This window comes from Diceros bicornis, chromosome 22, assembly GCF_020826845.1.
Source record: "Diceros bicornis minor isolate mBicDic1 chromosome 22, mDicBic1.mat.cur, whole genome shotgun sequence".
Lineage (NCBI taxonomy): Eukaryota > Metazoa > Chordata > Mammalia > Perissodactyla > Rhinocerotidae > Diceros > Diceros bicornis.
The window spans coordinates 23,875,034-23,901,311 of record NC_080761.1 but is presented as its reverse complement, the minus strand read 5'-3'; the positions used below and the strand labels follow the sequence as shown (position 1 = coordinate 23,901,311).

General features: G+C 42.7%; 1 protein-coding gene across 1 annotated transcript in view; it reads left to right on the top strand.

The window, feature by feature from the left end:
- TJP2 (tight junction protein 2) overlaps window positions 1-23,700 on the top strand; it is a 124,581-nt gene extending 100,881 nt beyond the window's left edge. Inside the window, 14 exon segments of the mRNA XM_058565701.1 lie at window positions 362-428; window positions 1,272-1,422; window positions 5,121-5,229; window positions 6,442-6,652; window positions 7,354-7,541; window positions 8,240-8,335; window positions 9,298-9,377; window positions 9,989-10,199; window positions 15,986-16,086; window positions 17,272-17,484; window positions 18,697-18,807; window positions 20,126-20,449; window positions 21,579-21,664; window positions 22,712-23,700. Of these exon segments, the coding sequence (XP_058421684.1) occupies window positions 362-428; window positions 1,272-1,422; window positions 5,121-5,229; window positions 6,442-6,652; window positions 7,354-7,541; window positions 8,240-8,335; window positions 9,298-9,377; window positions 9,989-10,199; window positions 15,986-16,086; window positions 17,272-17,484; window positions 18,697-18,807; window positions 20,126-20,449; window positions 21,579-21,664; window positions 22,712-22,877 (2,114 nt within the window). The 3' untranslated portion in view covers window positions 22,878-23,700.
- Window positions 23,701-26,278: the final 2,578 nt, after the last annotated feature.

The window sequence follows — 26,278 nt, the reverse complement described above, 5'->3', positions numbered from 1 at the left end:
CCTCCACCACCCTACAATTATCATCGTGATTTTACATGCATAAATATTTATCCGTGGAAAATACAGCATTATATGTGGTTTTTAAGTTATAGAAAATGCTCTCTTCTTGTATATGTGATTATGCACGTTGCATTTTGGAGGTTCATTTCTCTTCTCATTTATCTTAAGTAACCATTGGCACCTGCTAATGCCTTGAAATTAAACTTCGTTTTAAAGCCATATTTTTGTTGTTTGATGTGATGACATACTTAGCATAAGATACAGACTTGAGTTTTTTGTGGATTTTGTAATCTGTATAGTTAGAGGCAGACAAACTCCCGTTAGTCCCGGTTGATGATGATAGATGCTTTTTAATCCACAGCTCCTCAACCAAAAGCAGCCCCAAGAACTTTTCTTCGTCCTAGCCCTGAAGATGAAGCAATATATGGGTATGTATTTCAGTGTCTCTCTTTTTTTTTCTTTCTTCTTCCACACAGCTCTGTCTCCTTAACTGAAATCCAGAAAAATGGTGTTTTTGAACTACAGATAGTGATTCTGTGTATAATCGACCACTGTTAACCAACCCCCATTGCTAGTGTTTATGAGAAAGAGATTTGTAGGAAAAGCAAAATGTGGAAATGGGTGAACTTTGTGATGTTAACTTGGTCTGCTTGTCTGCTTATCTGGCTGCTTCTCCAGAATGCGATTCTGAACATTTGAGTTTGCCAGATCAATAACTCCCAGAGAGGTGGAATACTGCTTAACTACGGTATCTGTGTAGGGGCTGTGTGGCGTGAGGATGCCAGCGTGCAGAGGGCGGGCAGAGGTGACGTTGTGCTCTGCACTTGATAACGAGGGCACTGGTTCACTGGTGGTCAGGAGCAGCAGCTCCTGGAGTAGGACCTGCTCCCCTGGCCCCAAGCTGGGTCTCTGTTTGGCAAGAGCCTTGTGGTGGCGGCAGGATTTCCTTTGGAACAATCCTGAACAGGGAGTCAGATGGCCTCAATTTTAGCCCTAACCCTGCCCTTTATTGCTTTCTCATCTTGAATGAGCTTACGTAAGCGTTCTGTATTTCTCCTTCTTCACCGGTGAAGTGGGCCTACTGATATTCGTCTCACAGCCTCAAGGACGATAAAATTATAGACTATATGGGAAAAAGGAGAGCGAGCTTTTTAGACTATAAATCACACTACAGATAGAAGAAATTAAATCTCTCAACTGCTGATGTTGGTTTCCCTTTACAAAAACAAAACATCTCCCTTTTTTCCTTTCTGAAACTGAACCCACTGCAGCCCCAATACCAAAATGGTGAGGTTCAAGAAGGGAGACAGTGTGGGCCTCCGTTTGGCTGGTGGCAACGACGTTGGGATATTTGTGGCTGGCATTCAAGAGGGTACCTCAGCGGAGCAAGAAGGCCTTCAAGAAGGGGACCAGATTCTGAAGGTAAGGAAAGTGCAGCTCTGTTTCTAGAAGTTACTGGGAAAGAGTGGGGTTTTCTTGGGGGGACGAGGGGCAAGTGGCCCAGCTTGTGAAAATAGACCAGTTGCGGGTTTGTTGATGCTGAGCGTTAAGGTCTCTGTGTTCCTTGAATGGGTCCTGTCTTTTCAATCCTGGGACTCAAAACTCGTCCCTGTGTCTGTGGGAATTTTTAGTGTTCAAGACCCTTGCAAAGGTTTTTATTAGTTTAACAAAAAAAATTGAGACTCTAAGTAAAGGCCTAGGAGGAAGATCTTTTGAAAGATCTTGCTAGTGTTGGTTTTTAGTTGACTCCCCTGCCTGCTTGTCACTCTTCAGGCCGTCTGCTGTAATTGAACAAAGGTGGGTGTTGTCATCAGATTGTCCTGTTTGAATCCGTTCCCAGCCTCTCGTTAGTTCTGTGACGCTGACTCAACCTCTGAAACTCAGGTTTCTGTATCTCTTCAATGGGGATAAGGGTACCTGCCCACAGGGATCCTGGGAAGATTAGAGTAGATAACACTCATGAGGCACCTAGCAGGGTTCCTGGTGTAGAGTAGGAAGGTCAATGTCCATTCTTTTTTGCCATTGGAAAATAACAAGTTCCTGCTGCTCAATATGATATTTACATCTAAAATTGTCAGGAAGGGAAAATCCTAATCAAATATTGGTACTTTCGAAGTTACTATAGGTTTGTATCCTCTACTGGTCTTAAAGAGTTAAAAAGTAGAGGAAGATGGGCACAGATGTTAGCCCAGGGCCGGTCTCCCTCGGCAGAAAGAGGAGGATTGGCACGGATGTTGGCTCAGGGCTGATCTTCCTCACAAAAAAAAAGAAAAAGATAACCAGTGCAGCTTTGACAGTTTATGAGATACGTATAATGTATTTTCCATTGACTTCAGAATAAACTTCAGGAATGTCAAGCACCTTGTGAATAAAAAAATAGAATGCTAGGGCACTGTCTTCCCCGGAATTTCTGCTTGTGAAACTTGCAGTTCTTATATCTGAGTTTTTTTATTGTCAATTTTAGTGGAAAATCCATATGAAATCAGCTAGGGGGTCTGGTAAGAGCATCCAGGTGCAAAGGAGAGGAGAGAAAAAAGTCACAGAATTCCTGAGGAAGCAGGCAGCAGAGCACGAAACAGGCGGCCCTCGTCCTCCCTGGCGCTTGGCCCCATTGCAGTAGTTCAGATTTCATTTCTGGAGCAGATGGAGGGCAAACCTTGATCATGAGCTTTGCTGATGCTTTCCAGTGACATTCTAGACCCTCTTTGGCTCTGGTCAGCATCCTAGAAGACCCAGTATACCTGAGTGAACCTCGTGGTACCATGTGATCCTAGGAAACACTGCTTACCAAGTGCCACCCATGAGAATCTCATTCGAGTGCCAGCTCAGACCACTTTACTCTTGGTTTTATGCCAAAGAAGAAAAAGCCTATTTCCTAGCTAATGTGGGGCCATAAGATGTCACCTAGAAATTTGGAAGCTTTTGCTCATAGAGATTCAGGATAAAATATTTTTGTAGCACGGGGAAAAAAGATTTCCTGAATTTCCATGAAAAAAATAGTGAATTCACCTAGGGGCTTAATAGACCTCTCTAAGTCGTTAAAGATGGGCAAGTCACTTCCATGGACTAGTCATGGTATACACATTTATGCTTAAGAAGGTGTTTTGTTTCCTGTTATCACCCTGGTGACAAGGAAGAAGCTGTGGGAACTGGCTTCTTTTGCAGTAATCCCATGTGGAGGTTAGGCAATAGGTGGTCCTCCTCCTTGGGCATGAATAAATTTTCTGTTGACTATAAAAGGAGCCCTCAGTTCTACACATGGGTGAAAAAGATTGAGTTCTTCTACTGGGGCGGAGAAGCTGCTACACAGTCGTAAGCTGTAGCTGATACAGAATCGTCTTCAGGCTCACAGCAGACACGGCTAGACCCTGTAGACTGCTAAATAGATAATGAAAGACGATATTTATTGGAGAGGACTGTACAACTTAACCTTCAAGTATCAAAGTGCTGCTCTGTCCTTTTTTACTTTAATTTGTTCCAGTTCTCCTTTTTATGGCCAAATTGAATGTTTGTGGAGAACTAGGTACGTAGACTAGTCACTTTTTTCTGTTGTGGGTTTTTTAAGTGCACAACTCTTCCTTTTGTAAAGGCGACAGCCTGACGTGTAGAACGAAAGCATCAGTGTGCTGTGGTGGAATATGTTTTATCAATAACAGAAATATATGTGCTTTCCTGCTTGGCTTGACTCTCTCTTCATTATTTATCTGGTATGGTTGTCATTTCTTTTTCAGAAACTTACATGAGATGGAAAAAAGAAAGTCTCCTAAGTTTGGTTATTAACTATGTGGATTCTAAAAATGTAGCTTCCATGTATACTTTAATTTTGACCATTATAGTTTTTGGCTTGCTGGAGGGTCAGTCTCACGTGGCCATAGAGATGGACAGAGGGACCTCCAGGGTCTTCTCCCAGCCCTATGGCCCTGTCTTATTTAAATAAACAACTGTAAGCATGTATAGTGCATATGAAAACATATATGGCCAGGTATAGACACAGATGTAGATATACAAATGGCACAAGAAAGGATTAGATTCCAAAGTGCAATGATTCCTAATCAGAGATGGAGAGAGGGAATGACAGTTATCTTAAATGGAAATATGTTTCAAAGGAGAAGTTAATGTGATTGCTTTAACAAATCACTTCATTTTAAAAGCACCAAGTAAGTTTTAGACTAACACCTGTTTTCGCTTAATCATAAATTCCAACCTTAATCAAATTAGGCTGAATTAATGATCTTTTTCAGTAATAAAGCATTATTCTTTGATTAAAAGGATTCTACAGTCTTCAATGATTGAAGAAAATAGTTCATAGGAATTCTGTATCTTCTTTTCACTTCTGTAATATGTTATTAAAATATTAGGTGCTTTAAAATAATTTTTGCATTTTATTCTGTTTTAAAATGGTTTTAAAGGTACAGAACTGAGATTTCAAAATGTCTTTTTCTTTGTGTCACATTCCAATTTTACTTGCTTTCTAACTCATCTTCCAAAAGCTATTTATAGTGTTCCCTATTCAATTAGTGGGAAATAAATGTTGTGGGCTCCTTGCCAGAAATAAGTGTGTGCCAGGAGCTTAAATGGTCTTCAATTTCATAAACACATGTTAAACACCTAATTTTAGGTGATAGCAGCCAGAGGAGAAAGGTGGACTTGGTCAGAATTCTTATCTTCAGGCTTTTATTTGAACCAATTTAGAAACACTGTTAATACCTTAAGCTGGACTGGCATGCTCGTTGACCATAGACCCCACCACTGCCTATTGCGTTATAGCTATCTGTTTCATAATTGTATATTACCTCCCTCACCACCTCTATGGGAGACTCAAAGAAGAGAGGGAGACAGACCCAACCGTAAGAAATTCTAGTCTGATCCAGTGACAAATCCTTGATGGCAAGGCATGTTCCTAAGGGGTGGTTGGCAGTGTGAGGAGACAGGAAGGTGTGGTGACGCTCACACAGCCCACTTGCATAGCAGGGTACTGGGACGGCTTGAGTAGTGACACCGAGGACTTCTTTACATTCGAATTTTGCTCTGGGCAGATCCTGATGAAAACAAACAGATAAAAAGCTCACGTGGCACCTTTCTATAAACTTCTTTTTTTTCTTGTTTGCCTTTCCTATCAGGTGAACACACAGGATTTCAGAGGGCTGGTTCGGGAGGAAGCCGTTCTCTACCTGTTAGAAATCCCCAAAGGCGAGATGGTGACCATTTTAGCTCAGAGCCGAGCCGATGGTGAGCACGTTTGGTCATTGGTTTCATGGGAGGGAAAGAGGGGAGGATGAGAGAGGTATCTTGGCTCCAGAATAGGCAAATCTGGGTATTAAAAGTTGGGTGGCTCTTGACACCTAATCTCTGGGTCACAGGTGTGTGGAGAAAATCAGGGTACCATTTATCTTTCTATAGAAATGTTTTCTGTGCATCCACTGAAATAATCACTAGTGTCAGTTTGGAATAAAGCCGCTTTTCTGAGCAGTGATCTATCCTGGAGTACTGCCTGGAGTTATTACTGAGTTTTCCATATGACAGATGCAAAGGGCCACGCCCGCTGGTTGGCTCCCACATTAACCCTTACCAGTCTGACAAGTTGCTTCACCTTTCTAGGCCTCATTCTCATCTGTGAAAAGGGGATTGATAGTATCTTCCCTGTCTGCTTCCGAGGGGTGATCGGCAACTGTATTAGTCAGGATTCTCCAGAGAAACAGAACCAATAGGGTGTAAACAGGGGAAGGAGGGGGAGAAAGAGGGTGAGAGATTGAGAGAGAGATTGAGATTTATTATAAGGAATTGGTTCACGTGATTATGGAGGCTGACAAGTCCCAAGATTTGCAGGGTGAGCCAGCCAGCTGGAGACCCAGAAGAGCTGATGACTTAGTTCCTGTCTATGTCCAAAGGCCTCAGAACCAGGAGAGCCAGAGGTGTAGGTGTCGTCTGAAGGCTGGCCAGCTCAAGACCCAGGAAGAGTCAGTGTTTCTGTTTGAGTCTGAAGGCAGAAAAAGAGCTGATGTCCCAGTTCAAAGCCAGGAAGAGTTAGTTTTCTCTCACCTGGGGAAAGGTTCACCTTTTTGTTCTATTCAAGCCTCCAGCTGATTGGAGGAGCCCACCCACATGAGAGAGAGCAATCTGTTTTACTTTGTCTACTGATTTAAATGTTACTCTCATCCAAAAACATCCTCACAGACACACCCAGAATAACGTTTGGCCAAATATCTGGGCACCCCATGGCCAAGTCAAGTTGACATAAAACTAATTGTCACAGCAACTCATGAACTTAGGTATTTGTCCTTCTTCCTTTTTTAGTGGTGTTTCCCATAGGGCCTGTACACTGAATTCACTGAATGAAGAGAAGGTAAAGAGGGTGATCAGAGATGGCGGAAGCAGATAACTCTTCAAGGAAAGACCTCTGGCTGAGCTGACTGCAACATACAATGATGCTTTGTCTTGCAGTGTATAGAGACATACTGGCCTGTGGCAGAGGGGATTCGTTTTTTATAAGAAGCCACTTTGAATGTGAGAAGGAAACGCCACAGAGCCTGGCCTTCACCAGGGGGGAGGTCTTCCGAGTGGTCGACACGCTGTACGATGGCAAGCTGGGCCACTGGCTGGCCGTGAGGATCGGAAACGAGTTGGAGAAAGGCTTAATCCCCAACAAAAGCAGGTATCTGCGATCACATGCTCCCACACGCCCCTCTGAAGCCTTCCCCCCACAAATAAAGCATGGTCCTTCCCCCTCTCAAAAAGGAAGCCCCACATGACTTCAGTGTTTGTCCTCGTGTGCTCTCCCACCGTCTGCTTCTTGTTTATGAGGAGTGGCCTAGCACTGTAAGATAAACACCAGCTGGTTTGCTGTATTTAGCATCACGTGCTTGGTGGTTGCACTTGGCTGGCGTTTGAACGACTTCTTAAGAAGTGGCTGCTGCCTCACACAGCGTACGAGCAGGTCCCGAGTGGCCCTATCACACCAGCACACCTCTTAGAAACAAGTTACCCTTGTCCAGTGCCCGGCCCTTGTTCTCAGCCCCGGTGAACACTTGTTGGTGGCTGACAGTGGGGAGAAGAGGAAAAATAATTGTACTTCGGCAGGGATTTTGGGTGTGTGTACTGTATAGCAGCCTCCCAGAATGATCCACGTGTAGCATGTTTATTACTAAGCTGGTGGATTTTATGTGCACCCAGCCTTTCTTTGCCTCCACTGGGCAGAGAAAGTCCCCATGTTTCCCACCCTGCGAAACCTTTTCATTGTTAAGCCACATGGTCTTTAATCCACGTTCATAAGTAACGTTGACTGGATTCAGTTAAAGACATGCACATTTGTGCCTCTTCTGCCTTTAGAGATTTACTTCTGTGGTTTCTTCTCAGAGCGGAACAAATGGCCAGTGTTCAGCACGCCCAGAGAGACAACGCTGGGGACAGGGCAGACTTCTGGAGAATGCGCGGCCAGAGATCTGGCGGGAAGAAGAACTTAAGGAAGAGTAGAGAAGACCTGACAGCTGCTGTGTCGATTAGCACCAAGTTCCCGGCTTATGAGAGGGTTTTGCTGCGAGAAGGTGAGGAAGCCAAGTGGGCCAGGAAATGATCCGACTGGGCTCTGAGCCTGTTTTCCTTCATTTTCAGACTGTAATGGTCAAGTTCAAGCTTATCTATATCTATATCTATATCTGTATCTATATCTAAAGCCATGTTATAGAATAGGAATCATATTAAATCAAGAAACAAGAGTTACAAAAAAGTGAGCTGTGCAAACTCCTCCTAATGGAGGCCTATTTCCACTACGTCAGTTATTCTTTTTGAAAGTAAAAGTTTATTACCTGTAGCAAAGATTATGTTTAATAATGGTGAGGGGAGTAAGGGCATATTCTTCAGAAAAGAGCTGGGCTAGGGCCGGCCCCGTGGCTTAGTGGTTAAGTGAGCGCGCTCCACTGCTGGCGACCCGGGTTCAGATCCCGGGCTCGCACCGACGCACTGCTTCTCCGGCCATGCTGAGGCTGCGTCCCACATACAGCAGCTAGAAGGATGTGCAGCTATGACACACAACTATCTACTGGGGCTTTGGGGGGAAAAAATAAAAAATAAATAAATAAAAAATCTTTAAAAAAAAAAAAAGAAAGAAAAGAGCTGGGCTGAATTGGGCATGGGGAACACACAATTTCTTCCATCTAGTCATCAATAGGCTATGACATACTTTTCTTATCTTAACAGCTGGGGAAATGTATGTGTTTTCATGGCCTTTCTTGTCTCGTTTTAGCTGGTTTCAAGAGACCTGTGGTCTTATTTGGCCCCATAGCAGATATAGCACTGGAGAAGCTGGCAAACGAGTTACCTGACCATTTCCAAACTGCTAGTAAGTCTGTCAGTGATATATTTTTTTCTCCAATTTTTATTTTGAAAAATATCTAACATACATAAAAATTGAAAAAATAATGAACACCCACATACCCTTCACCTGGAGTCGCCATCACCAGTTGTGAACGTTTTGCTGTATACATTCCTCCCCACCCTGTAGACACACAGTCACACATTTTTTTAAATTTCTGCTGAACTGGGCCGGCCCCGTGGCTTAGCGGTTAAGCACACGCGCTCCCCTGCTGGCGGCCCGGGTTTGGATCCTGGGCACGCACCGATGCACCGCTTCTCCGGCCATGCTGAGGCCGCGTCCCACGTACAGCAACTAGAAGAATGTGCAGCTATGACATACAGCTATCTACTGGGGCTTTGGGGGAAAATAAATAAATAAATAAAATTTAAAAGATCAGAACAGAATTAAAAAAAAAAATTTTTGCTGAACTGTTTGAAAATTTAGGTTGCAAACATTACAACACTATTTACCCTGTGGATCTCCTAAGAACAAAGATACTCTCCTGCACAGCGACACTGCCGTTATCACAGCCAAGAAATTGAACACTAGTACAATGATATTACTTAGTATATAGTCTGTTTTTCAAACTTTCTCAGTTGTCCCAAGTATGTCCTTCATAGCTTTTTTTTTTGATTCAGAATGCAATCAAGGATCATGCAGTACATTTGATTTTTATGTCTTTCTAGTCCCCTCCTTTTTTCTAAATTATTTTGTGGCATTGAAATTTTGAAGAGTCCAAGCCAGTTGTCTCACGGTTGTTCCCTGTTGTACTGGCCTATTTCCTCCTGGCTAGGTTTCGATTAAACAGGTAGTGTGCGTCCTTCCCATTGCCTCTCATTAGGATGCATGTAATGTCAGGTGTCCCATCATTGCAGATGCTAGGTTGGAGTATTTGGTTGTCACTGATTTCTAAAAAATTATTTAGCCGCTTGTTTTTGCTTTTACAGAAACAGAACCAAAAGACGCAGGATCTGAGAAATCCAGCGGGGTGGTGCGGTTAAATACTGTGAGGCAAATTATTGAACAGGTGAGAAAATTCATCTGAAGCCCATGTTGTCAGAAAGAATTGGGTTGTGGTTTGCTGCAGTCTATTTTAGAATAGAATCTGCATTTTCATAATCATTAAATGTTAATGATAAAAGATGAATATAGTGGGCCAGCCCCATGACGTAGTGGTTAAGTTTGATGTGCTCCGCTTTGGCAGCCCAGGTTCATGGGTTCAGATCCCGGGCGCAGACCTACACCACTCGTCAGCCATGCTGTGGCAGCATCCCATGTACAAAATAGAGGAAGATTGCCACAGATGTTAGCTCAGGGTGAATCTTTCTCAACAAAGGAAAAAAAAGATGAATATAAACACAAGCAGTGCCATTGTGTGGAAACCAGTCGATGTTCTAGGGCAGTGATATGTTGTTTTTTCAGAGTTCCCAGCATTGTGCCAAATAACCTAATTCATTTTCTCAGAAGTTCTAATAGATTGGTAATATTAAAGTGGACATAATGTGGAGGGAAACGTTTTCTGCTTTTTGGTTTAAATTGACAGGTTTTATCTGATGCAGCCTTTATTATTAAGGCAAACTCTTTGATGCTGTATGACTTTACATACCCATTTATGTAACTTTTCCCCATTTCTAACAGGATAAGCACGCACTGTTGGATGTGACTCCTAAAGCTGTGGATCTGTTGAATTATACTCAGTGGTTCCCGATTGTGATTTTTTTCAACCCAGATTCTAGACAGGGCGTCAAAACCATGAGACAGAGGTTGAATCCGGCATCCAACAAAAGTTCTCGAAAGTTATATGATCAAGCCAACAAGCTTAAAAAAACTTGTGCACATCTTTTTACAGGTAAGTGAAATTTAAAATGTAGCCTCTTTGCTCAAAAGTGAGAAATAGAGAATTGAAGAATGGAAGAAATAAGAAAATAATCTGACTAGAGAATAGTAATCTGAAATCCTATTCATGTTTTTCTTAAAAAGTAGTTAATCCTATACAATGAGTATATTAGACTCATGGCATTTGTATATTTAATTTTGAATGTTTGAAAATGATCATAAAGATCCATGACATGCAATTATTGGTCATTTTGATAAGGTTCAGGTTTTTGTGTGGGCCTGCGAGGCTAGTGATTGAGCCCAGCACACCACCTAGCGCCAGCATCGCTATAGATTGCATCATTGTTCTCTACTTAACCATCTACTAACAAAGTGACAGGAACTTGGTTTCATCATTAAAAAATGTCCCTGAAGTAGAAACTTGAACGTTCTGGATATTGAATAATAGTAACGATTTTTTACTTCTGTTTTTAGGGCGGTAATGATATTGGAATTATATTTAAAGCTAAAAAATGTCTTTATCTTTTAGGAATGTATACTAAATAAAATATTTACAGATGACGTAGTATATATTTATGGATGACCTAATGTGATGTCTGGGATTTGTTTAAATAATCTTTGATGAGGAGTGGGAAGTTCATTGAACTGTTCTCTCTACTTTTGTATATGTTTAAAATTTTCCATACTAGATATTTTTTAAAGTTCCTGAAATGAAGACCCTCTGCTGCTATTACTCATGAAAGTGAAATGATTTAGGAATGTGACGTTTCAGTAACTGAATATGTGCACTACTTAGATAAATGACTGGTTCTGTGAATGTGGTATAATTAAGGGTTTAGAGGGTTAGGTAAAGTTTTTGGTCATGCATTTTGTCAGAGCAACAGGAGGAGACTATGTGGAAATCACATCCTTAGGGTAGTGATAGCCCTTTTGAGTTCAGCGCTGATCATCATCGACCTACGTCATTTTTAGCATATCTGACACTGGGGAGGGAGGGAGTGAATGAATGTGTGTCTATATACGACTCTTGTTTTACCATCACTGGCTTTTCTTGTTGAAGAGTGAGATGCACTCCTTACCACTATGGCGAAATGCTGTAACTAAGAAGTAGTTTAGCCAAATGCAGAGGAGGAAGTGGTCTGTCATAAACTGTATTTTTGTGGATGTAGAGTCTTAAGAGCTTGTGCTTTTGACATGTTCATAATAGTCTTTCCTCGGGGCCGGCCCGGTGGCGCAAGCGGTTAAGTGCCAATTGGGATCCCGGGCGCGCACCGACACACTGCTTAGCAAGCCGTGCTGTGGCAGCGTCCCATATAAAGTGGAGGAAGGTGGGCATGGATGTTGGCCCAGGGCCAGTCTTCCTCAGCAGAAAAAGAGGAGGATTGGCAGATGTTTACTCAGGGCCGATCTTCCTCACAAAAAAAAAAAAATAGTCTTTCCTCTGTTGTTTTTACTACTAACTACTACTACTACTACTAATAATAATGTAATTATTATTATTACTGTTTTTATGTTAACAATAGCTAACAGCAGTACAGCATTCCATGGGTGCTGTCTTATTGGGCCGTAAGAAAGGCCAGGCGACTTCTGCAAGGTCACGTGTCTAGTGTATGGCTGAGCCTAGACTGAAACTGGTGTCTCATGACTGTGTGTTCAATATTCGATGTATGTTACAGCACAGATGTATTTTTCTAATGCTGAAAGGGGTCCTATAGTGCAGTTCCTCCATTTAACAGATAATTTTTCCATTTAACGGAGGCCCACGTGATTGTGACTGATAATAAACCTACGCCACTTCATTTTTCCCCCCGCCTTTGCTGAAGTCCGTTAAATGGCTAAGGGCTTCCCTTAGAGAGTTGAATTTGAGGTTCTTGTGAGGATATGAGATACTAGAAAAGGAAGTAATGGGTTGTGGAGGAAGACCCAGGCTGAAGGAGGCTGGACGAAGGGGAGGGCAGGGCAGAATAAGGTAGCCAGTGACTCTGGGTTACTTCCTTTATCTGGCTTTGAGTGGGCATCCTTTGCACTTGAGAGCATAGGCCACAATAGCTGGCTGTGTCTGATCAAGGATCTGGAGGGGAGCCTATGTGTAGAAATGTTTAACAACTGCTTAGTCAGCTCCACTGATAGATTCTGAGATCCTTGAAGGCAGGGACTACGCATTATCCAGCTCTGTGTGCTGAAGGCCAGCATCGGGCCTAGCAAACAGGCAGGGCGCAAATGTTTGTACTCACTTCGTTAGAACTGCCACTGGCCATTCTAATAAGCTAATCAAGACGTTGAAGGTTTTAGGATAACAAGTCCGAGGCTGGAATGGAAAGATAGACACTGTGAGCATCTAGTTTCATCTAGAACTTTGCAGTGACCTGCTCTTACCGTGAGTTACCAACCTCTAATATGGAATCATGCAGTCTTCAGGATAGATGGGAGCAAGGTGCCGAATAACTTTTACAAACAAGCCCAACTTTTTACCAAATGGCCTTTTACACTATTCTTCCAAACTTCTAATTTGACTCTTCAGAGCTGTGTGGATGGCCCCGCTCTGGGCTTTCTCTTCCCCGAGTCTCGCTCAGCCTGACCAGGTGGTGACTTGGTTGTATGTGCCATGGCCAGAATCAAAGGTTTTGTTATGATTTTAAGTTTATGGCATTTTTATGAATTAATAAGTAGGTATAATACAGCTGCTTTGATGACACCATAATTCAAAATCAGGGGTTATTTTGCATATACTCTTACTAAGCTCAATATCCTTCTTTTTCCTTGTTGCACAGTAACAAGAAAATCTCATTTCCCACAGATGAGTATTTAATTATGGCGATATTAAAAAGGCTCTCCTTGCAAACTCAGAGTACTCCTCAATTAAGTAGAGATGACAAGAGAAGCTTTATTCTGAGATTTTCCCAAAAGCAAGTTAAGTTGTCATTGTAAGTTAAAATGTTAGGCTGCTTCTCCCTCCCTCTCATTTAAAAAAATTTATTATAATATGCACTTGCATGTTCATGTCGCAAAAGATATTTTTAAAACATGAATTTTGAACTACATGTTTTCTTGGAATTCCTGAAGCACTTAGTTCACAGTTGGAAGACCACCGAAATGGGATCATGGACTTAGGGATGCAAGCAGGGCCACCCTTCATGTGAAATTCTGGGATTTTTAAAGTACCACAGGATATTCTAGCACTTTTACCAGCTTTCCCAGGTTTCATTAATGTGAAATTTGTGCAGTTCAGTCCTGGGACTTTGGAAATGCTGAACAAATGCAACTGATTAGTGGTATTATTATTTTATACTTTTTATCTTTCAGTGTTATGTATTGTAAAAGAAATATTGTATGTCATAATATAGTCTTTGAAAAAGCTTGGGGGAAAAAGCAGATCTCGTACCAGCCAAAAGAACCCAAGCTGCAGTAGGCAATTCTTGGTTTCCCAAGGGCGTGTAGAGAGTCTGGTGACCCCAGGAAGCAGGCGGAAGATGCTGTACTCCCTGGCCGGGCACATTGGTTGATACTTGCCCGTTTAGAGGGGGTCCCTGTCACCCGGATAGCTTTCTTGAAATTTAATTTACATGCCCTACAATTCACCCATTTAAAGTGTCCAGTTCAGTAGATTTTAGTACAACCATCACCACAGTCAATTTTAGAACTTTAGAATTTTCATTAGCCCAAAAAGAAACCCTATACCCACTAGCAGTTATTCCTGATTTCTCCCTACCCCTCCAGCCTTACATGTCACCTTTTGCTTTGGTGCTTCCCAGCCTCCTTGGCTGGGGAAGGAGAAATAGCACTGACCACACTTGTGCCAGGGCTGGGAGCAGATGCCCTCAGCATCCCAGGTCTCCCAGCTGAGACAGAGGCTGAGTGAAGATCCTTTCAATGTTTCACTTTCTTGAGTTTGAGAGATGTATTAAGCCTATCCAAGGGAACATAGAGGGGGTTGGGAGCAACAGGAATTCACTGATATTGCTCGAAGTCAAAGAATCTGAAAAACCTAATGAACAAAAGCCAATAGTCAAGCAGAGGTACTTGATTCCCGGTAAAGGGAAGGCAGCACCATGGCTGCGCACCCACCTGTTAAAAAGAGGTCAGGTGTGTGAGTTAGATGTTACCAACCTGGTCGGGTATTACCTTCATATGGGACTTAGGAAATCAGCTACTGCCAAGCTCTCCCCCACTCCCCTCCCCCCCATATATTTGACTCAAATGTGAATTCAATAAGATGTTTGATGACTTTTTGTTTTATCAGGGGCCGTGAACATATTTTCTGCGTTTCGTAAATGGCCCTTTTAACTTTAGGTTTTCCTCATGGTAAATACAGACTGCTCATCTCAGACAACTCCAACGTAAAGCTCAAAAAGGCAGCTTAATGTTCTGTATACATTTAGTGCAAATCACTCATTTTTGTCTGTGGCCGCACAGTCTCACTTCTGTATTTACCCGGGAGCACAGTAATCTTTGCAAAGTACCATGATAAGGATACAACAGGCCAAGGAATCAAGGTTAATTTTCTTTGAGTTGTCCAATGTATCAGTTTATTCTAGTACCATAAATAATTAATTACTGAGGAAATTGTAAGCTCATTCAGGATTTTCCAAGGTCAGTGTTAGAACTCCTTACATGAAGGAATGCTATATGTGAGTAGGAAGAAAACTATAATTGCTTAGAAAATTTGCTTCATGGTTCTTTTTGGCTATATATAGAGAGAATTACGCAGACTTCAGTATAGATGGAACAGGGTGCCGAGCAACTTTTAACCAAGAAGCTCCAATTTTCTGTTGAGTGGTACACATAATGCAATACCCCTAATAAAAGGCCATGCCAATATAGTTTTTAAAAATCCTAATTTGCCTGCAGTTTGATAATTTTAGGCCCAATTTTGCTTGTCTGGTTTATCCCGATTGGGTCCATAAATACATATTGCTGAGGAACGATTGCATATGTTTACTGGGTTGGTATTTTATATTGGTGCTCTAAATTCGTGTTTTTAGATGGGCTGTGTCGTGCAGTGGCTGAGGCCATAGACTCTAAAAGCTAACTTCTGAGTTTGCACCCAGGCTTCTCCACTTGCTTGGTGTGAGGCCTTGGGCTGCTTTCACTTCTGTGCCTCAGTTTCTCATCTGTAAAATGGGATCATAGTAATACCTATCTTGCAAGGTTTTTTTAAGCATGAAATGAACTAATCCATGTAAGGTATTTGGAAAAGTGCTTTGGTCAATCCATGGTAAGGGCTATTATGTAAGATATAGTTTGTTCTGAATAGAAAATATGTATTCCATGAATACATACCTGTACAGTTTGGTTATTCTGTGTCTATATTCTAAAATGTTTAAGCCTATCAAAATGATATACATTTAAATGTTACCTTTAATATTTTATTGGAGACATACAACAGTCCGTTGGTATATATTTTTCTTATTTATAATATACATGTGTACGTAGTGATCTTTAAAGTATGGTACTTTTATATTTGTTTTAGATGTGTTATCTTTGCTCCTAAAAACACATTTTTTAAAAACATTTTCTAAAGGTAGGCTTTCTGATAAACAGACATTCTGAAAAGGAATGAATCCATTTTTAGCTTTATAACATCTGTCTGTAATATAAACTCCAACAGCTAGATGGGAAATAGTTTTAATTACATTCAACTAAAAGGGTTTAGTGTTCAAATATGTGCAGACTTTCTCTTGCATTTGCCGAAGTTTTAATTTAAATATGACAGAAATTTGTATAAATTATGTCAAATAGCACTGGTGCTAACCATTGTTCTGGAAATTGATACAGACCTTTTTGTTTACATTTCTATAGCTACAATCAACCTAAATTCAGCCAATGATGGCTGGTTTGGCAGCTTGAAGGACACGATTCAGCATCAGCAAGGAGAAGCCGTTTGGGTCTCCGAAGGAAAGGTATGTGGCGTAGATGCTCTGCTACGAGGTGAGAATCTGTGTTGCGAATCTTTTCTCAAGAGGGTAGTGAATGTAGTGAAACCATGCCCATTTCAAGTGATTCCAACATATGTGTCAATCAAGTTAGAAATTTTATAAATTCTCTGAAGAAGTCATAAAACGAAGAGACTTTTAGAAGAAAAGCAGAATGTGATGTGTGCAGCCCTACATTCACTTCCCTTTTACTTTTAACATAGTAACTAGTGTTGTATTCCAAGCACACTAATCAGAGCTTACAAGATCTCGCGCTGAGCTCCACAGCTTACTAAGGACGGGGGGACTCAGAGTGGAGGGGAGAGGTGAGCTTGAGGGGCGTGGAGAACCTGGTAAAAATTAATAGAAGAGAACCTAATAGAGTTGAAATCATTTGCTTGGAAAGAAGGTTGGCAGAGAATGTGTGCTAGGAGTTTGAGTGGGTGATAAGAAGCTTAGGAAACTTGTGTAGGCTTCTGCAGTTGGCCAGCTTCTCATCGGTGGAGGTAGTTCATGCACAGCTCTGCTGCAGGGCAGAAGCAGAGAGATTGTATAATTTCCTGTGGTTCCGGGAGCCTTTGGTGCTAGTGCAGTCCAGCTGAGTTGAGGTAGTTTGTGAGACATTAGAGGCATGATTTTGCTGTAGAAGTGACTCAATTACCAGTTAGATCGTTCAGTTCTAGTGTTGCGCTTTGGGACTTGCATGTCAGTCAAGGTGTCTGGCATCTACAAGTGCTTACAGCCTACTGAGGCTCTAGCCTACGAAGTTGAACAGCATAGAACTTCTGCCCTCGGGATTTGAGAATCTTGCGGAGGAGTGTGCAGCACAGGGTGGTGTGCATTTATTACTAGGAGGCAAGTACCAGCAGAAAAAGCTGGAGGGGAGCCAGGTTCTGGAAGAAAAGTGCAACAGTCTGAGGAAGTGTGGCTCAGTAGTGGTGTATGGATGGATGGTAACAAGGATAGATATGGTGGAGGGTTCCTTATTTGAATCCCTGCACAAAAGTTAACATAGTAGTTTGAAGCCAAGTGATGTCAGGAAAATAAAGGTGATTTCCCTTTCTAGAACCTGTCAGTTTCAGTCACTTGGCTGTGCCCTTGGGAATTTTCTTGAGTCCCCACTCCCAGGAGCCATGTCAGACCCCACTGACCCTCCAAAACAAATTCCTCTAGATGGAAGGGATGGATGATGACCCCGAAGACCGCATGTCCTACTTAACCGCAATGGGCGCGGACTATCTGAGTTGCGACAGCCGCCTCATCAGTGACTTTGAAGACACCGACGGCGAAGGAGGCGCCTACACTGACAATGAGCTGGATGAGCCAGCTGAGGAGCCACTGGTGTCTTCCATCACCCGCTCCTCGGAGCCGGTGCAGCATGAGGAGGTGAGGCGAGGCAGGCCGCAGGCTGCGAGGCCACGGGCAGGAAAAGGAGGCTCTAATGTTTCGCTTGAATTCTTCTGGACAACTGTTCACTCAGGGCGCTGTGGAAGGTTTCCTAAGGGTTGGAACAGATGACTTCTAGGGTGTCTCTCATTCCCAGTCGATGCCTGTCTGATTGCGGCTCTGGTCCGTGGGAAAGTGGGACAGCGACTAAGTGCTGGGAGAGGTTGAGTGGTCAGCACTCATCACGCAGATGCCCTCGGGCATGATGGAGAAACTGACTGGCTTTATGTGCTGGCTGTCCAAATTACACTTGGGACGTTATTTCTGAATACAATGCTGTTGTATTTACTTGTAACCTTTGATTAGGTCTCTCTGTATTCCTGGGTATCCTCGCTTTTTCTTCTCCAGCCTACCTTTAACCTTTCTAATCTTGCCAAAGCTCCTGAGTGTTTCCCCATCAGTTTCCTTCTCTCTTATAGTTCAAGTTTTTAATTGAGTTCATGATCAAATAGACATCTGATCACACATACTACACATCCACTGGCCCGTGAACAGACAGCTTCTGTGATCCTGGAAATAACATGGACAGGCACTAAGTTAGGACCTGAGCAATTATGAGTTGTACCTCTGAGAACACTGGGATGATGATCTTTGTAGACAAGATTATCCATATATTTGGGTAATTATTGCTGTGGACTTCCCTTTAGCAAATTAGCTCATTTCAGTTAATGATTTTCTTCTTTATGAAATAGAAGTACCCAAAAAATAAGTTGAAAGGGGGATAAAACCCACAATGACAGAAAAGTTAGTATATACCACTGGACAAGTTATAAAGAATAAATTAACTCCTAAATGTCTACAGATATAGATGAGCTAATGCTTAAAAATGTTAATAGCTTTAAGTGACAAAAGAGATTTTAGACTTTAAGAGGACATTGTTTTGTACTTTAAAGGAAGAGACCACAGCAATGGAAGCAGTTTCAAAAAAATTTATCTTAAGCATTTGCTAATGGAAATATGCCTCGTATCTGCCTTTTCAGTAAAGATGCACTGGGTCAGTATCTCAGCTTATGCAAGTTACGAATTTTTATGCAAGGTACAAACCTCAACTTCGGAACTTATGCAAGTCCGCAGAACTCCAGCAAAGCAGACGAGTGCTCTCTCCTCTCTGCCGAGGTGTTCTTGTTGTGAATGAACCTTTGTGTCTTGTAGAGCATAAGGAAACCCAGCCCAGAGCCACGAGCTCAGATGAGGAGGGCGGCTAGCAGAGATCAACTTAGGGACAATAGCCCGCCCCCAGCGTTCAAGCCAGAGCCGCCCAAGGTACGTGGCTGGGAAGCCCAGGATGGGAAGGAAGAGGCAGCAGACACCATGTGTTCTCTATCAGAGCCTGTCTTTTGGGTGAACCCAAAAATTAGAGAAGGGGAAAAAGATAGGAGGGAAAGGCAGTTTTAAAGATTTTATTTATTTATTTTTTCCCCTTAAAGCCCCAGTAGATAGTTGTATGTCATAGCTGCACATCCTTCTAGTTGCTGTATGTGGGACGCGGCCTCAGCATGGCCGGAGAAGCGGTGCGTTGGTGCGTGCCCGGGATCCGAACCCAGGCCGCCAGCGGCAGAGCGCGCGCACTTAACCGCTAAGCCAGAGGGCCGGCCCGGGAAAGGCAGTTTTAGAAGAGCATACAATTTTAGAACCGTTAGTGTTTATTTTATTTTGTTTATTTATGTAAAAAGAATAAAAGTTTGACAAATACCGCATGCCCAGAATCACCAATCTCAGAATCCGTTTTTCTCTTTCTGTCCAATTAAAGTTTTCTGCCCACGATTTGATTTAAATGTACCAGAAAATCCTTCCTGGTGATTTGCTAAAGAAAACAATCGCTACCATTGTTTACAATGCTTCTCCTTATGAGGGCAGCTTAATTGACTTTTTTAATAAATGATTGTCCAGAACAGAATCAATGTAAGGACACATGGGCCTATGTCATATCATTCTTTACCCCATCTCTGAATCAAAGCTGTGACCGCAGCCTTTTCCCTATAACTCAATGCAATTTCTCTTTTTAGCTCAATACTTTAGATGAGAAGAAAGTAATAATTGATTGTATGAGCTGTCAGATGTAATTAGTGACCTCATAAAAGATGTCAGTGAAAACTTACAAGCAAGCCTAGGATGGAAGTATGAAGGAAGAGTGGCCATTAGCGTGACATACTGCCTTCCTTGCTCCTCACCCCAGTCTCCTTGGCTGGACGTGGGCCTCACCTCCAGGCCAGGGCGTGCACCCTTGGTGGGGTGTGAACTCAGGAGCCCACTCTTGGATCCTGAAGCCTGACTTGTTCTGAGGTCTTCTCCAGCATTCTAGTCTCCTCTAGTATGAATGAAGTCTAATCGATCTTGAGCACTGGCAGGCCTCCCAGCACTTCCCCACACCCTCTTGGTTTCCTAGAGCTCTTAATACCCTTCTGTAGGCAGTGATGTAGGACTCAGGGTGCCTGACCAGAGGCTCTTGGATTCCTTGTCGGAACGGTATTTGTTGACCACCTTTGGAAACTGATCAGGAAATGGAGTGTATTAAATCACTAATATAGATTTGAAAATAAACTGAAAGCCCCAAGTAAAAATATGTCATTGCTGTCTGCAGCCCAAAAACAGAGAAGAATCCTTGGACTTCTCCAGATCCTATGAATACAACTCAAACGCCTCAGCCATGGCTGGTAGTGAAATTCCTGGGGCGTCCACCAAAGGTTATCCTCCTCCTGTTGCTGCGAAACCTGCCCTTGGACGGTCTATCCTGAAGCCCACCACTCCCGTCCCTCCTGCAGAGAGTGAGGAGGTGGGAGAGGGTGGTGAGGAGCAGGAGAGTGCCCCCAAGTCTGTCCTGGGCAAAGTGAAAATATTTGAGAAGATGGATCACAAGGCAAGATTACAGAGAATGCAAGAGCTCCAGGAAGCCCAGAATGCAAGGGTAATTGTTTAGAAACCATTAGATTATCTTAGTGTGTCAACAATAAGAATTTCACATGTTTCATTTCAGTGTAATGATTTGCAGTGCTTATTCCACTGCCACAAACATGAAAGGGATGTTCACATGCACGATTCCAAAGGCACATCCTGTGTGTCATTTCCAGATTGCCAGCTCTCAGCACATCTCTTTTTCTTCCAATAAGAAAGCCTAACAATATAGGTGAATAAGATTCTCCTTTTCAAACTTCTGAACTTTATATTGGGTTCTGGAATGGGGAAGTGTGACAAGAGAATCAGTGCCTTTCAGAAGTTATTTTTCATCAAAACATTTGTTGTGTTTGTTTGATAACTTGATTTTGCTCCCAGATTTGCCATAGAAACCAAGCAAACCTTGGGTGCTAAAATTGAAAGGCCCATAAGTTGTACTTTTTGATACTGTTTGAATTTTTGTACCATGTGCGCACATAACCTTTCAAAAATGAAGAATTTAAGTACAGGTCCATGGAGCATATTCTGCCCAATGGATGTGGACATTTTCTTCATTGAAGTCTGTCACAACATTTTTCTTATTTTTTTTATTGTGGTAAAATATATGTAACATACAATTTACCATTTTAACCCTTTTTTAAGTGGCATTAAGTACATTCACATTTTTGTGCAACCAGCTCCACCATCTATCTCCAGGACTTGGTCATCCTCCCTAACTGAAACTCTGCATCTATTAAACAGTTATTCCCCAGTACCTCTCTCCCAGCCCCTGGTAACCACCATTCTACTTTCTGTCTCTATGAATTTGACTACATAGGAACCTCATATAAGTGGAATCGTGCAATATTTGTCCTTTTGTGACTGACTTACTTCACTTAGCGTAACGTCCTCAAGGTTCAGCCGTGTTGTAGCATGTGGCAGAATTTTACTGCTTTTAAACGTTTTTTCTATTTGACATGTACCAGTAGGCGTCGCACACAACCATGGAGACTGGAGAGCTGCTGCTATTTTTCCTCTTCTTGAAATGCGATTGAGAAAGAAGTAGGATAGAGAGAGAGAGTGGGACCAGCAGGAAACCAGCAAGCTGACTGTCCAGTGGTGCATTCTTTCCCTCTTTTTCTTTTTTTTCTCAATCACCACAGATTGAAATTGCTCAGAAGCATCCTGATATCTATGCGGTTCCAATCAAAACACACAAGCCAGACACTGGCCCACCCCAGTACACAAGGTAAGGGCTGCTCGGCAGGTATGGGTCTGAAACGGGGCTTGCCTAGGAATTAGACTCCTAAGAACGAATTTTCTTCACCTGCATTTCAGAGCGACAAGAAGATTTTTTCTTCCTGGTCAGCTGTTTACCTTACTTATTCAGTCAATTTTAATTGTAAAGATTATAGAGGCAGACGTTCATGGTAATGTTGCTTGTGTGCTAAAACTCGCTGACAAAGCGTCGTCATTGACATTTCCAGCGAGTCCCCTTTGACACATTGGAGCGCAGTTATGTTAAATTACGGTAGGATAGCACATGAGCAGAATTCCTGGAGCCTGGCCCTGTTTGTCACTAATATCGTCTGGCTTTTAGCCAAGCTCCTTAATTCCTTTGCATTGCCTAGCAAAGTCAGGCCACTTGTGCTGAACTCTGGGCTGGAGGGAAGGTGACAATCAATTGACTGGTGTTAGTAAGATGCTTTATATTTAAAGTGCTACCTAAGCACTAAGAATTATCACAGTGTCTTCCTGTTGAGGTTCTACAATGGATCGTTTCCTGCTTCCAAGAATAGAAAAAAATAAATCACATTTTCTTGCTGCCATTCTAACTGGAAGCTAGAGTCGAGTTTTACAGCAATAGAAAACTTGAGGCAAATTTCTTCTTTACCAAACGGCTGCACAGCCCACCAGGTCTGCCCTGGCAACAAAGGGGATTGGGTATAATTGACAGAAACTGGCAGAGAACTCACTCTACTGGGTGAGGCTGTAGCTGGGGGCCTTAGGGATGGGTAGGACACCCCTTGTCCAGCTGGGGAATTCCTAGGTCAGGGACCATGGCTGGCTTCCTCACTCACTCCCTTACTACTTAACCGATTACTCCCACCCCCACCCCCGCCATTCCGGGAACCTGGAGTGGGACCAGGAGTGCCCCTAGTTGGTCAGCAGAATGTGGCTCAGAGTAAGCGATCTGTCTTGGGCACTTGCCTGCTGCGCGCATCACTGCACCTCCACGGGCAGTTGGAGGCCCTTGATGAGCTTTGGGACGCATCTAACCCTCTCACTTTGTTAGTTCCAGACCCCCCGAGCCACAGAAAGGTCCTTCCAGACTCTATCAGGATCCCAGAGGCAGTTATGAAAGTGATGCCGAGGAGGAAGAATACCGCCAGCAGCTGTCAGAACAGTCGAAGCGCGGGTATTACGGCCAGTCTGCCCGGTACCGGGACACAGAATTATAGATGCCTAAGAAGTGACTTCTGTACCCCGCTGCCGCCACCTCAGAGCAACACTCCCGCTGAACCATGGGATGGTTCTTTCCAGTTAAAATGTACTGTGGAGATGTGGGGGGACCTGAGACCTCGTTTCCTCATGGGGAACCCAGGGGACAGCCAATGCAAATTAAGAACTGAAGGCTCTATCTGGGGGACTGGGTCTGGGGAGTCGATGGCTTTTTGCTCAGAATTAAGAGAAACACTACAGTCTGTGATACCGTTACCTGCTTCAGTGGACCAAAATCTGTATTAATTCTGTTTGCATATTTTTAACATGTATATTAAGAAGTGATAACTATTTTTCCTTATTAATAGCTGCCTTCAAAGACTGTTTCAATGTGAGACAGAAGGTGAAAAAAAGAATAAAAATACTGTCAGACTCCAATTAAATTCAAAGAAGTATTTTATTACAACTCTAAGTGCCTTTGATGAGAAGTGTATTACATTTTCTTCCTTTGAACTTTATGCAAAGCCATAATGGACTAAAACATTTTGACTAAATTTTTATACCAGTTTAATAGCTATAGTTTTCTCTGCACTGTGTCATCTTTTCAAAGCATTGTCTTTGTAATATTTTCCATAAATTCTGACTGTATATATATTAGCTAAACTTGGTAGTTTGGCTACCAGTGCTAAATAGGTTAAAGACCAAGAAATTGGTATAGAAATTTTTTGTTCAAAACCATGTGCCCCACGAAAGCAGATACTCAAGAAAAACACATTTTATTTCCAAAAGTGTGTGTATTGACTACAGTTTTATAATTTAATAAAGAGGAGGACATTACAGCAATACTTTGCTCTGTGGTGGATTTCTGCACTACTTCCTATTTTTAAATGCAACTTTTATTTCGATTACTGATTGTAAAAGAGAGAACGTGCTCATTGCCGAATATTGGAAAATGGAGAGACGTGAAAAAGAAATTAAAAGTTTCCCATAATCCCATCCCTCAGATAATTTTGGTATATTTCCTCTAATATATATTTATGGATGTCTGTGTGTTATACTTGGGGGTATACTGTATCTGCAGTTGTATTTTTTACTTTTTCTATTTAATATTCTATCATGAGCATATCTGTCAGGTAGTTAAAACTCTTGCACACATCATTGCTAACAACTGCAGAATAATATATCCTGTGATTGCTTCGTAAGTAGACAATTCTGCTACTGTTGGCTATTTGGATTGTTTCCGGTTTTTTGCCTCTTTTACATGAAATGTACCTCTTTGTATATAATCCATTTTTGTATATCAGTGATCAGTATTTCAACCATTTTCTGCAGGTAGGTTCTCAGAGGTGGAATTACTGAGTAAAAGCATAGGAACATTTTTAAGGTTCTTGATATTTATTGCCAAATTGCTTCCTAGGAAAGTTGCACCAATTTATACCTCCATATTCACTCTTTAATAATTTTATTTATTTTTCCCCCAAAGCCCCAGTAGATAGTTGTATGTCGTAATTTATTTATTTTTCCCCCAAAGCCCCAGTAGATAGTTGTATGTCGTAGCTGCACATCCTTGTAGTTGCTGTATGTGGGACGCGGCCTCAGCATGGCCGGAGAAGCAGTGCGTTGGTGCGCGCCTGGAATCCGAACCCGGGCCACCAGCAGTGGAGCACATGCACTTAACCTCTAAGTCACGGGGCCAGCCCAACACATTCACTCTTTAAAGGCTAAAATATGTTTAGAATTTAAACAAGATAGCCTAGGCATTTAGGCTTGTATGAACCAAAAATACACTGAATTTAGGAAAGGAGAAAGAGTCTTGGTTCCATTAAGGGTCTTTTATAGTAAGAATTGACACAAGAGCGTTGAGCTTATGTTTTAGTCGAGTTAGAAATTCAGCTTGCTCGTAACTGAGTTATATTAGAAATAGGTCCTTGGTTGTGTCTCTATCGGTCTGGGTGTTGTCATTCATAAACCATTTAGTGTAGTAGTACCTTGAATTTCTGAGCAGTCCTCAAGGCACCGGCTCAAATTTGTGTATTCCATAAATAAAAGGCACCTTTTGTGGATAGAAGAAAAAAATATGCTATTTAAGTATGATTATTTAGTTTGCTTGTGTCCTTTAAATACAGGAGCGAGCACTTTGGCCAAGCCAGGGAGAGGAGAGAGAAGGCTCTCGGCAGGAGCTGGGCCGCCCCACCCCTTTTTTTAAAGATTTTATTTATTTATTTATTTTTCCCCCCAAAGCCCCAGCAGACAGCTGCATGTCACAGCTGCACATCCCTTCAGCCGCTGTATGCGGGACGCGGCCTCAGCATGGCCGGAGAAGCGGCACGTCGATGCGCGCCCGGGATCCAAACCCGGGCCGCCAGCAGCGGAGCACGGGCACTCAACCGCTAAGCCACGGGGCCGGCCCCCCACCCCTTTTTCATATCTATTCTGCTTTGTTCTGGGGAGGATTTAAGGCTGCCTAGAATATACATGGAGTGTAATTAAGAAAAACTGGGTGCTAGGCAAGTGGGGAAAGTGGGAAAAGACTGTCAGAACAGGAAAGAGGCATGAGTGCGGGTAGTGTTCGCTATACATGTAGTTAGGGCTGCTCCACTTTCCAGAGGCCAGAGTGGGGCATGAGATGCGACGGGTGCGTGATTTGATTCAGAATGTCCATAAGGGAGGATATTCCAGAATTCTCTCCACTCCCCCATTCTTTTTATTCTCCTGTGGGCTCTCGTGTTGGAGCGTGCAGTCACGACCACTTACTTGCCAGGATGATTTCTGAGGTCCATCTCTTATTGTGCTCTTTCAAGTAGGGCAGTAGCACAGTTCCAAGGGCCATGCAGTACAAGTTCTGGAGAAAGCACCCAAGCTGCAGGTAAAAACACCACTCTGTGGTCTGGCCTCTCCCAAGATCAATTCTAGACTGTCTCACGCCAGTGCCTCCCAAATAGCAATATGACATGCATGGAGGGGTGTTTTACCTTAAAACATAGGGTAGATCATGCAGCAGAATGCAAACCTCACACGGATTTGTAGGATAAAAGCACGGGACTTATTTGAAGTTCTGCACTCGCAGCAGGTCTCTGGCTACACCCTCCGCCCCCTGACCCGAGAGTTCGTCCATGTAGTAGTCTTGCTTCGGAAGTAACCTGGTCAGTCTACCGGTTAGAGAAGTGCTAACTTTCCCTCCTAAGCTGAGTGTTTCTGTCGACCACGATTTTGTTCGGTGAACGAACAGCAGTAATTGGGGGACGGAGGTTTAGGGAGAGGTCTTGATTGGGGTAGCAGATCCCAACACCAGGCTTTGAGCGTGAGTAGTTTGGAGAGTACAAGGAAACTGCGCAATGGGAGACCAGAACTTCATCCTACCACGAAATGCTGGGGAACCGCGTAAAACACCTGCCGAATAGTTTTACCCACCCGGCAGGTG